Source organism: Moschus berezovskii, chromosome 25, assembly GCF_049115385.1.
Source record: "Moschus berezovskii isolate FMDL1 chromosome 25, NW_MosBer_1.0, whole genome shotgun sequence".
Lineage (NCBI taxonomy): Eukaryota > Metazoa > Chordata > Mammalia > Artiodactyla > Moschidae > Moschus > Moschus berezovskii.
The window spans coordinates 14,706,568-14,719,650 of record NC_142484.1 but is presented as its reverse complement, the minus strand read 5'-3'; the positions used below and the strand labels follow the sequence as shown (position 1 = coordinate 14,719,650).

At 46.5% G+C, this 13,083-nt stretch overlaps 1 protein-coding gene across 4 annotated transcripts in view; it reads right to left on the bottom strand.

Annotated features, from left to right (window-relative positions):
- Positions 1-8,968: 8,968 nt before the first annotated feature.
- Positions 8,969-13,083, bottom strand: part of NTM (neurotrimin) — a 420,911-nt gene continuing 416,796 nt past the window's right edge. For all 4 annotated transcript variants that reach the window (XM_055414990.2, XM_088832437.1, XM_088832438.1 and 1 more), the window contains one exon: positions 8,969-10,666. In XM_055414990.2, the coding sequence (XP_055270965.1) occupies positions 10,563-10,666 (104 nt within the window). In that variant the 3' untranslated portion in view covers positions 8,969-10,562. The remainder of the gene's footprint in view (positions 10,667-13,083) is intronic.

Sequence of the window (13,083 nt, the reverse complement as noted above, 5' to 3'; positions counted from 1 at the left end):
GATAACACCCCTCCTAACATGTGGGAGGTGATTCTCAGTGTGGGTTTCATTTGCATTTCCCAGATGATTAATTATACTGAGCATATTTGCATGTACATGTTGGCCATTTGTATGTCTTCTTTGTAAAAATGTCTATTTGGTTCCTCTTCTCATTTTAAAAAATCAGGTAATTTTTGTCTGCGATTGAATTGTATATATTACTAATATATTTTAAAGCCTTATCAGATACATGGTTTGCAATTTTTTTCTCCTATTCTGTAAGCTACATTTTCATTTTCTTGATGATTTCTTTCTTCTACTGAAGTATAGTTGATTAAATGTCATGTGAGTTTCAAGTGTGATCCAGTTATACGTAGGTATATGAAGAAAATATATATACATATATATATTCTTTTTCAGACTTCCCTTCTAGATTATTATAAAATATTGAATATAATTTCCTGTGCTATACACTAGGTCCTTGTTGGTTATCTATTTTATATATATATTTTATATATAGCGCTGACAATTTCTTTTGCAGGTTTTTAGCTTTGGAACATCATCTCACTTATTTCCATTTGCTTTTCTTGCTTGTGTTTTTGCTGTCATATCCAAAACATTGTTGCCAAAACCAATGTGAGCAGCTTCCTTAAAACAGTTATTTGAATTATTAGGAAGGTTGCAGATTCCATGTCTTGGGGATGGGTCACTGGAGCATTATCATGATCATTTAGGAGGGTCATGTGTGCTTGATTTTTCACAGCCCTTGAAGCTTTGTATTGCTAACTTCACATTTAAAGTGGCAGTCACTTCCTCCTGTCTTTACTGAGTGACTCGGGGAGAGAAATGCCTGGCTCTGCTATGCACACTGAGGCTAAGACCTTCTGCAGATATGACTGTCCCATGCTCTTTGCTCCCTGATGGGGCAGAATTCCTCAGCTTATATGCCTTCCCTTGATTCTGAAAAGTCTAGCTGTGACACCTCCCTTTGGCTTTCCCATGGGTGACCCTAAAGCTCAAGTTTCCTCTGGAAACGGCTGAGAGGGACTGGACCCAATCCATGGACCACCGCAGCCAGGACTGAGATCTATGCGCCTAACACTCAACGCATGAGTGGGCAAGTCTCCTCCAAGCTCCTGGGCAGATAACTGCATGAGGGAACGTTTTTCCATGGATAGATGCTGAGCTGTTGTCCTGGAGATGGGGACATAAGACAAATATGTCTTATCCGCCATGTTGCTGACATCATTCCTCAAGGAACTTTTGAAAGTTGGAGTTCTTTGCTCTGTTCATGTGGCTAATCTGGGTTATTCATTAGGTGGCTGAGGCTGAATAAAAGTGCCTGAGTGTAGACAACTTTCCTGTTAACCCAGTGACTGGGATCCACTAGTGCCACTTACCACACAGAACAGCCTCAGAGGCCAGCCAAACCCTTGACGATGATATGGGCTGAAGTGTATGTACCTCAGGGCACTGAACACCTAATGTACCCTCCCGGGGGCGTTGCCCAGACTGATCACGTTTCTTTCTTCAAAGTCATACTTTGAACCCCTAGTGTAAACAAAGTGGTCTTAGGACGTCCTAACGCTGTGGACAGAACACTTTCTGATTTTTGAAATTGATCCTCCTCAGATAGCTTGCTTCTTAGGTTTTTTACTGCAAAGGTGGGCTGCACCAGAAGAAGCAAATGGGGGAAAGAAAACGCGATAAAGGGAAATACATAGAAAAATGCTACTAAAAGAGTTGTGGGTGATCTAGAGGGGTGGGTTATTTATTTGGAAAGACTTTTTCATCAAAGGTTCAGGAATGCGCCTCAACACTGCTGTATCTATTAATGGAAACAGTCCGAGCTTCTATTCACAAATTCCAGTCTGATCCCCAGTGTCCTGGTGCTCAGATCATCCTATGCCCTGGACTCTGCCTGACTGATTATTCTTTTATACTTTTGAAGACAAGGAATGATGAGGCATTAATATAGATGCTCTGAGTGTGCCAACGTTTTGGAAAAATGATTCTATATGTGGCTGTGAAAAAAGACATATATTAATGCAAAATGATCAGGAGGCCAAGGTGTCTGAAGTATTTGTACAACAGTGGTATTGAGGTTCGTGAGAGAAGCGGCAGCAAACAGGTTGTAATGAATTTACTGCCCTTGGCCACTGTGATCGAGGGCGATTACTTCTGACTAGTGAATTACACTACGGAATATTGATTTCCTTGTTCAGAGCCAGCGCTGGGCAAGTGCTTTGCCTGACCCTCTCACACACGTGCTGTGCTTACATTGGCTCAATCTCATGCTTCGTAGATGATGTTTTACCCTTGGAGGCAGGCATCCCCTATCCAGAACATGGGGAAGAAATGCCGGTGAGAGGGATGAACTATCCTGACATTTTGGAACCCTAACACACGAGTGTTTGGTGAATTAGGGAAACTTTTTTTGAGTAAAATGTTCTGACTACCTTAGGCCTAACAGAAAACAACCACCACAACAAAACAATGTCGATTTAATTTCCTTGGCTCACTGCGGGCTATGAGTTGTTAGGTGTAACAGAAGAGTCAAAATCAACTCCCTATTACAAATAACAGCACAAGCAGGTTTGCTTTTCCCTACAGTGGTCAGACCTATCTTGAGGAGAGGCAGAAAGGCTGGACATAAAGAGCTGGAGCAGTCAGAGCCTAATGCCTTTGAGTCCCCATTCCTAAAGAACCGGCTCTAATCTATGGACAGCTCCCTGGGTGTTTCCAGAAGCTCAGCTTTTTTCTTTGACTTTTTAATTGTTTACTTCGTTACATGTCAAAGCATGTTGAACACAACTCTTCTCAAGTACATTTGAGAAATTTAAGCAACTTAAAAGTAAAGCCAGGGTGAAACTTCATAGCAGGTTTTCTTTTTTAAAGGTTTTCTTGATGTGGGCCATTTTTAAAGTCTTGGTTGAATTTGTTACAGAATTGCTTCTGTTTTGGCTTTTTGACTGCAAGACAAGTGGGATCCTGGCTCCCCAACCAGGGATGGAACCCACATGTCCTGCATTGGAAGGGGAAGTCTTAACCCCTGGACCACCAGGAAGTCCCACAGTAGAGTTTTTTAGCAAGGAGTTCACTGGCGCGTTTGAAATAGCTCACACAGCATCCAAAACTCTCTAGAGCATTTTGAGCATTCGTACCTTTTTGGGGTTTCTTCTCTTGAGAGCATCTCTGTGTTTTCTTTTCTGACTTTCAGAAAGTATCCTCACAACCAAAGGTGTGAGTGTGGCAGGCTTTCTTCCCATCTCGTGTCATCCCAGAAGGCGGTCCTTCCCCAGTGAGTGGGGAAGGGGTATTTCCTATACAGTACCACGAGGCTGACGGCTGCCTGACGGTGGTCCAAAGGTGCTGTCTTGGCTTCAAATATGGCCTTGTCTTAATTCTGGAAACAGATTTGAGCTATGTGAGGATACAGAAGGAGGTTGAAGATTTCAGACCTCAGGATGACTCCTGACAGCAGCTCGGCCAAAGTTCATTTTCCCGCTTGGAAAATCAAGGCCCTGGAAAGTGTGATGACCTGCTGTGCATCCCACAGCAAACCAGAGGCTGCGTCTGGACCAGAAGGCATCTTTTGTCTGCCTGTGTCATATTCTATTTACTCCACCTATACCCATGCAATCCCAGGGACAGGGGAGCCTGGTGGGCTTCCGTCTATGGGGTCACACAGAGTCGGACACGACTGAAGTGACTTAGCAGCAGCAGCATACCCATGCCTCAAAAAAGCGAGGGGAAATTGACAAGCAATCCACATGCCCCTTTTAATATGCAAACCCTGATTGTGTGTCATCAACAACCTGCCGAGGAATGGAGCTCACCATGATGGGGGAGCCAGGAGGCAGGGCCTCACCTCTGGTCCCCAGGATTTCCATCAGCAGCACGGAATACATCTGACATCTGTACAGGTAGACTTCTTCCCGTGTACAGGAAGGATAAGTTTAGTATTTTGGATTTCTTCTCTATTTCATTTTTTCATTTCCATCATTCTTATTTTTTAAACTATAATATGGGCATTTAGGAGAAAATATTCTGTATTTAACAGATGGCGTCTATTGCCGTATGTTTTAGTTGCTGCCTGCCTCCCTTTCCGAGGGGTCCAGTACAGATGAGAAGAACTATGGGTGTGAGTGAAGGGAATGACACAGCAAGAGATGGAACTGGCGATAGGGTGGCTCACTTATTCCGCTCTCCTTCGCTGTCTCCTCCATCCTTCCCAGGGAACGCAAGGACCCCTCACCCACATGCGAGCCTGTGCTCTCCCCGCCTTGATAAGCACAAGAGGTGTGACTCCACTTGGTCCTCCCGTCAGCTCTACTACCGAAAGAAGCTTGGTCCGAGCTTGGCCCGCTGCCTTTACACCCTCTTGCTCTTCACGGAGGATTTAAAAATGAAACAGAAGGTCTAGGGTATGAGAAGAAAGGTGTAGGGAGCGTGGTGAATGAAGAATTGAGCCCGTGACACAAAAATATTCCAAATGAGATCTGTAGCAATGTTTCTCCTGAGGAGAATAGTTGTCAGGAGGATGTGATGTGATCATTAAAAACCTTATCTGGAGACCTTCTTTTCATTATTATTTCCTGCTATTTTAAAGTTGAATCTTGGGAATAACAGATGTCATCTGTTTTGAAGAATTAAGTAATTACAGTAAACACCACACATGTGCACAGGTACTTACGCATGCACACACACACACACACACACACTTAGTGGGAACTCAGAGTTTTGTCTAGTCCCAATATAGTTTCCTTCTGCAGACTTTAAGATATATGGCAGTTTATTTTCCCCTTGTTTTCCCTGTGTCATATAGAAAACAAAACTGAACAACAGCTTGGGGCTAACATCATTGCTCGTCCCAGAAAAAGCCACTGTCTTTTATTAGAAAACATTCCCTTCCAACTGTTATGATGTCCATCCCTCAAATTCTCCTTGAGGAACCACTTCAAAAGTCTGCAAAACTGGCAGCTCTGATGGTGTGTTTTCCCTTCCTATGAGCCATTCTGAGAACAAAGATAATGCACTGGCTATAAAATTGTCCAGAGCCACACCTTCAATTGTCATTTATATATGAAAAAAAAGCAACTTTAAAAAAATATTTCTTGTAGAAATCTTATTAAAATCCAAAAATACTTGATTATTTCATTTTAAAGAGAGAGAAAAAAATAGCAATCTTCCATAATGACACCTCATACATAAGAAACAGAGGAGCCTTTAACTAAAGGATTCTAGCCTAGCTAGAATCTGAACTAAAACCTAGTTCTACTGATTAACAATTCAGTTCCTTCCCAAAATACTATGCTGATATTCAGAATTCCAAAAATCAGATTCATTGGAAGCCAGGTAAGTGTACAGCTCTAGCCAACTTACACTTCTAGGAAGTTCTAATCAAATAGATATTCTGATAGAGGAATATTTCATTTTCAAATAATGTTAATGAGCCCTAAAGAATGGAAATCTACTCACACACTCACGTAATATTCCAGAAGCAAGTAGCTAGGTGATCTGCAGGCTTGCATGGAGGTAAAATCAACAAACAACTAAAGCCAAACCATGCTTCCTACATAAAGGCTCAGGCCCCCAGTGCATCAGATACACACTGCAAGAAATAACCTTCACGGAATGCTCAGGAATTAGGGGTAGTCGTTTTGCAGAAAGCCAGGCTGTTCTCGTCCCATGATGTGGACCTGACGTGAGAAGACGGGAGTTATGGGAGGCGCTTGAGCATGAAGGGGCAGAGATCTCAGATCTGTTACTCATACATCACAGCAATATCGACTTGCACGTATTGTCTTGGAGGAAGACAGAGTTGGGCATTCACGGAAATATGGCCAGAATTAAGAGCCAAGAGGGGTGAGCACTGATGCTGCTGGACAGCCTGACTCAGCCACAATGGCAATGACAAAGGAGATGCTTCCTTGTCCTCAAAGCCCAAGAGTAAGCTCTCAACCAAATTAGTTCTGGGGTTTGCTTTAAAATAAACATTAAAGGACTTCCCTGGTGGTCCAGGGGCTGACTCTGTGCTCCCAATGCAGGGCGCCTGGGTTCCATCCCTGGTCAGGGAACTAGATTCCATACGCTGCAGTAAAAGAAGAGTGCTTGCTGAAACTAAGAGCCAGTGGAACCAAATAAATATTTTTTAAAAAATAAAGATTAAACAATCCTCCAGAGTAGTAGTATTAGTGTCTCACACAGATGCAAACACTCTCGAGTCTCAGCTGTTTGGTGACTGTCCTGTGCACAAGCACGTGTCAGCCGTATCAGGGCAGCTGGCGGGCTCGGAGGGCAGACCTCACCCCCTGGCCACTTCTGTTCATCTGCAGAGATGTCTCTGCTCTAATGCAAAGTTCCTCAAATGTTTACCCGCATAAGAATTAAAAAAAAATAAATAACTGGGGGCGGTTTGCTATTCCCAGATGATACACTTTTACTAAACAAACCCACACAGTAGAGGGACCTTCTTGGGATTAATTAGTGAGACTGTTTTCCCTTCTGAACTCAGGGTCCAGAGGTACAAGGTTAAGATAGGGTCAGTCCAGTGAAGTGTCCTGGACCTCCACCAGATTCCAGGGTCTATTTGCTTGCGAACCTCTCTCCAGCCTGAAGAACATCATTATCACCATCCATAGTAACAGAAGCAAACATCTGTGGCTCATCGATAGCAAAGACAGCTCCCGCTCAGCACATCCCATTGGTCAGACGGACATCCATGGACCAGTTCTATAACACGTTAGACATCTAAACCAATTGTGTAGAAGCATTGATGGGGAGAGAGTTCAGGGCAGGAACTCAAGAGCAGCTGCACTGGTGAGGTTGGAAAGGAGCAGATATTCTGTTGAAAGAAGATGAATGGGATTCTCTGCGAGTGTGTGGTTAGAGTGATTAGGGTCTGAACCCCACTATTAGCAGCTCTCCCGACACACACACACTATTGTAGGAAAAAATCTGCAAAACCGCAATCATGGTTTCCCCAAAGGACAACCTGAGGTTAGAGGTGGTGCCTGAATCCTGAAGCATGACCACAGCTTGAATTTCAAAGGGGTCCTGTATGTCTGAAATCCAGGCAGGCAGTGACGGTTGTCCATCGGCGCCTGCACCGTGAAAAACACCCACGTATGCTCTTCAGGATCCTTCTTTACTTGCTCTAGTGAGCACTGTCTTTTCAAACTTCTTTCCTGAGAAAAGAAGCTAGGGAATCACCCCATGAGCTCCTATCAAAACCACGTCCTCCTGGACTGAACTCTGAACCTGGCTGGAGGCCCTGCCTTGTAGGCACCCTTTAAAAAAGACTGCAATTCAGCAGCTCACGGCTTGTGTGTTGCACTAAACAGAAGAAGAGAAGAAACCCTCTGGAGGCAGGGCAGAGAGCTCTCCCAGCTGCCCAGCCCAGTGGTCATGGCAAGACTGGTTCTACCAGACACACACTTCAGAATGACCACAGCTCTAAAGAGCCTCGAGACAGGAAGGGCTATGGAAATGGCAACTACGTAAATGAAGCCTTCCTCATTGGTGTCACTTTACAGAGCTGGTCATGACAGATAGAATCCTTCCTGGGAGGATGGTGAAGTAAATCAAGCTTAGTAAATATGAACGAGGAAGCTCTGAATCACGTGGAGGTTACCTGTCACGCTGTGCTCTCATCCCGGCAAGGTCTGAGAAGACTGTAAGCAAGGTGCCCTAGTACGTTTTATTCAGAGCGGTTCTGGGCTCAAGTTGAGAAGTATGGAAATTATCTGCCTTTTTCCTGCTCTCTTCCTGTGATACACAATCTGCATGGAATTCCTCTGGTCCTCCGTGTCTACAGAAGCTCTGGTCACACGGAAGCTAGTATATCTCACGCACTCTCACTGTAAGGAGACAAGTCCCTTGCCTTTAGCAGTTTCGAGACATTGGGTAGAATGACTGCAGGGCCAGCCCGGATCTGCGAGGCTTGGTCAGAGTTTTTCAGGCCACACTGCCAGGAAGAAGCCGGAGAATCTGACACCTGGTGGTGGAGGTGGAAGGTCAGAAAAGGCACAAAGAAACATGACGCGGGGTGGGTGGGAATGGGGTGGACTGTGAGTTTGGGGTTAAGAGATGCAAAAATGTTACATTTGGAAAGGATAAAGAACAAGGTCCTACTGTAGAGCACACGGGACTGTATTGAAGATCCTGTGATAAACCAGCGGGAAAGAATATATAAAAAAAGAGAAACATGAAGTCAACAAGCTTTTCTCAAAGCTGCCAGGAGCCGCTGGAAATGAAACGACTGCTTTCCGACACTTCCTCCTTCTCTCAGGTGGGACTGGCCCCCAAGGACACAGCACAGAAATCCCTGCATGGTTCAGCTCCGACCTCATTTCTGCCTTTCAGCAACTCTTCAGCTGCTTGTTGAATTCCCAGAATCAGAACAGGTTAGACTTATTTGAAAACTATTCTGCATTAACACCTACCTTTTCTCTTAATTTGTTGCTAGAGGCAAGGTTTGGGAGGCAGGCTTGGGCGGAAAGTCCCCGACACGCTGGCCGATGGGGCTTGGGATTTGGCAATACTCACGCACAATGTTTCAGGGGTTTGGGGGGTGATAGCTGCACTCTGCACCCGGAAGTAATCACGTGTGAAAGCTGTCCCTGGACCTGCCATCTGGGTTACCAGGGGAGCTGTGGACACAGCAGGTCCTTCTGAAGGCACTGGAGGTGCGGTCGCCAGAGCCTCGCCGTCCCTGCTTGTAATGGAGGAGTGTTTTCCCAAACCCCTGCCTGCGGTCAGAGCCCACGCCACAGGGAGCCCCACTCCACCCCCGAGGGGGCCAGAGAGCCTGAGTCAGGAGCCCGACCCCTCCTTCACGCCTGAGCCAAGGCAGGCTCTGCTCCCCCAAGCCCCCTGCTTGACAATGAGGTGCCACACCAGGTGAAGAGGGACATGGAACACTTTTTAATGTCAAGTCAGAGACAACCCTTCCCTCCCAACCCCCAATCCCACCTTCCCTCACCACATCAGGACCCCTCCCCGAGGCCCCTCCGGTTCCCAGACTTCGGGGGATGAAGAAAAGTTGACCTAAAAACTGCCTTTTCTTCTCTTTCATACACACGCACACAAAGGTGGGGACTTAAATAAAATAAACCAATAGGATTCGATTCTCCAGCGGTCACAAAGGCATCCTAGATTCCCTTGACGGGCTAAAGCGAGTGGTTACTGACTGTGGAGTTGGTTCGGCTGCTTGCTGTCTGTCCACACCCGGGGCTCTTGCTGGAGAAGCCGGGCCTCCCGCCTTAGCCCTCGCGTCCGAGAGCCGCCCCTGGAAAAGATGCTGCACCTGCTGTTAGTGTTCTCTTTCTCTTTTCGCATTTTAGAAATGTCTCTGACATGTGAATAACCCAAGAAAATAAAAAGGCAGGAGCTGATTACACAATTACCAGTAAACTCTATCATCTTTTAGAAGAGCAACACACAGCTAACGCCATATACAGCATGCAGTAATGATTGAGAAAGGTCCCTGCTGAGAAAGAAAATGGCTAGAACTCTAACAAAAAAAAATATATGTATATATATATATATACTGTATAATATATGTCATCAAAAGAAGCATTGTCAGCAAACTCAAGATACAGTGCAGGTCACCCTTCCGTTTCTAAACAGCATGTAGAAGCATAGTATTGTCTGCATTAAATGCACAGAATAAGAAGAAATCTGTAGCGCTGGTGGAGATGTTGGTTAAATTGTATGTGTTTTTTTTTTTTTTGGTGGATTTGCCAAATCCGCACCAGGTGGTTAATGCCTGGTGTGTGGTCCACCAGTTGTAAACCTAGGTAAGAAGTACACTATTCACGTCTACCCTTTAACAAACACACTTCCCGTTACCCCTTTCATCTGTGTACTTTTTTTTTTAGTTTTGTCTTGTTTTTGCACTAAGTTTTAGACTCATATCAGAAAATATAATTAATAAAATTAATAATGAATCAGAATCCCTTATTATCCATGATGTCCATGTAGTAAAATGAAAAAAAAAAAGAACGTTTAACAATATCTTTTGTGACTGTTGATTGTGGGATTGTTGTAGCTGTCAGGCTGTCTTGTTTTTTCCTTTTTATTTATCTTTTTGATGCTGCATTTCATCACACACACAAAATAGGGACACAGTCCAGGAACGGGCCCGCTTGCCTCCCTCTGAGTTCTTCTCTACAGAATGATTGAATTTGGGGTGGCCGAACTCCAGAATTTTCCCTGGTGGGGGGGCACTGTGGTGGGCAGAGCGGTAGAGCCTCTGCCCGCCTGGTAACAGAGGTCACGCCATGCAGTGTACAGGTGGGTCCAGCACCACGGGCGTTCTTCCCATTTGGAAAAAGAAAGAAAGCTCGGCTGCACCTAGGGATCTGCACGGTGATTTCCAGTGTCCTCGTTCAATTCGTTTTCCCAGAGCATTCTTTGTTCCCCTCCTTCGAATTTGTGTCCCCTTCGGCTCTGTTGTCTGAATTTGGTGGGATCGTGTCTGCTTTAGAACAGGGGTGCTCGCCTTGCTGCTGTCGGTCGCCATCACTGACGTGTTGGCGGTGCGGCGGCTCCTCCCCGTCGGGGATGCGGCTCTCACATCAAAATTTGAGGAGCAGGTGCAAGACCAGGAGAGGTAGCAGCCAGAGGCAGCCTGCCCTCCTCGATGACGTCCCGTTGCTCACTTCGCTGACAGCACCCGGGCCTGCGGAGAGAATACACCCGCCATGAGCCTGGCCCCCTGCCTCACAGAGGCGCCTCTCCAGCTGGGAGCCTCCAGCACCCCCCGTCCACACACTGGGACTGCGTGGGACATGAACCTTCCACAGCTTGATCCCGAGGACACAGCTAGGTTACAGGGAGTCCGCCCGCGCAGGGAGGGGCTGAGAGGTGTGGGTTTCAGTGTGCAGGTGGCCGCCACTCCCCTGCCATCAGAACACGCTGAGGCCCTGGCTCAGGGAGCAGATTCAAGAAGAAGGTGGTGGATTAATGTACACCCTACCCAGAGCTTCGGTAAAGCAACATCCCTACACCGTCTGCATCATCGTCCAACTCCTCTGAGCACTGCCCGCCTCCAACATCCACGTGGCCCTTCAGCCGCTCCACCTGTCCTGCAGGAAAGGACTTGGTGGACACACTGACCATCCCCCTGTAGATGCTGCAGCAGCCTTGGCATTCTTTCTGTCAATCACTCTATTTCAGGGCAGCACTCTTGGCCTCTACCCTATCTGGACCACCAGCTAAGAGCAGACCTCCTTCAAGTTCCACAGGCTCAGAAGGTCAAAATTAGCTGCCATGAGGTGGGATCAAGCCAAGAGACAGGTGGCCTCTGGCCATGCACATGGGAAGATTTACAGGGACAGAAGGATGCCGAGCATGCCATGGCATGTGTCTGTCGAGGGGAGATGGATGGTGCCTTTCTCTAAGAGCCACACAGCAGCCTGGCCTGCACACAGATACTGTTGGAGATGGAGCCAGATTCGGGAGGCAAGATAACTCCGAGGTCATAGCACTCCCCAGCAGCTTCCCTATCATTTAAGCTTTCTGGCTCCCTGAGCTCGGTGGCCATGAACTCCAATGACAAATGTAGTTAGAATTCATGAACAGCACACACACGTTTGGAAGCCCGGATGAATTAGGCGCCATATGAAGCAAGGCTTCTTCTCAGACCACACTTGCTCTGGCAGCCTCTGTTGCACTGGACTCTGTTGTTGTCCAGTTGCTCAGTCGTGTCCAGCTCTTTGCCACCCCCTGGACATCAGTGTCCTCTGTCCTTCACGGTCTTCCTGGAGTTTGCTCAGATTCATGTCCATTGAGTCAGTGATGCTATCCCTGGACTTAGCAGAGGCCTTTGAAGCTGGTGCCCTCTCTAAGTCCACATCCTCACCAGGTTGAAGGGACAAAGCCAGAACTGCTTGCCTGACTTGGATGCTGGACACAGAGACAATTCTGGCTCATACAGTTTACCATCAAGCCAGGCTCCCTAATGCCATGTGGAATTATGTTCTCTGGTCTTAGAACTCCTAGTCTGGAAGCAATGCCCATATGATTTCTTTCTTAGATCTTTGGAACAAAGCTCTTGTTCTAACCTAAGCCGACCCCTGAGCATTTATGAGTCTGAAATGCACCAGGTCATCCAGCCTCTATGTCTCTAGTGCTGCTTCTCAGTGAAGGGTGGTGACTCACCACCCCAAAGTATCTCTTTGGCACACAGATTATTTTAAGTTGAGAGCAGTCAAAGCTCAAGACTGAGGAAGAAGCTTTGATCTTCCTTGGAAGAAAAGCTATAGCAAACCCCGATAGCATATTAGAGAACAGAGACGTCATTTTGCCGACAAAGGTCTGCATGGTGTTGTTGCTGCTGCTAAGTCACGTCAGTCGTGTCCGACTCTGTGTGACCCCATAGACGGAAGCCCACCAGTCTCCCCCATCCCTGGGATTCTCCAGGCAAGAACGCTGGAGTGGGTTGCCATTTCCTTCTCCAATGTGTGAAAGTGAAAGTGAAGTCACTCAGTCGTGTCCGACCCTTAGCGACCCCACAGACTGCAGCCTACCAGGCTCCTCCATCCATGGGATTTTCTAGGCAATAGTACTGGAGTGGCTTGCCATTGCCTTCCCCCCGCATGGTGTAAGCTATGCTTTTTCCATTAGTCATATACGGATATGAGAGTTGGACCATAATGAAGACTGAGCACCAAAGAATTGACACTTTCACACTGTCATGTTGAAGAACGTCCCTTGGACTGCAAGGAGATCCAACCAGTCCATCCTAAAGGAAATCAACCCTGAATATTCACTGGAAAGACTGAGGCTAAAGCTGAAGCTCCAATACTTTGGCCACCTGATGTGAACAGCTGACTCACTGGAAGAGACCCTGATGCTACGAAAGATGGAAGGCAGGAGGAGAACGGCACGACAGAGGATGAGATGGTTGGAAGGCATCACTGACTCAATGGGTTTGAGTTTGAGCAAGCTCCGGGAGATGGTGAAAGACAGAGAAGCCTGGTGTGCTGAAGTCCATGAGGCTGCAAAAAGTTGGACAAGACTGAGCGACTGAACAAAAACAACACCTGACTGGGTAAAGAATGCAGAAGGAAGGCCTGTTCCAGGAAGGGAGCTGTC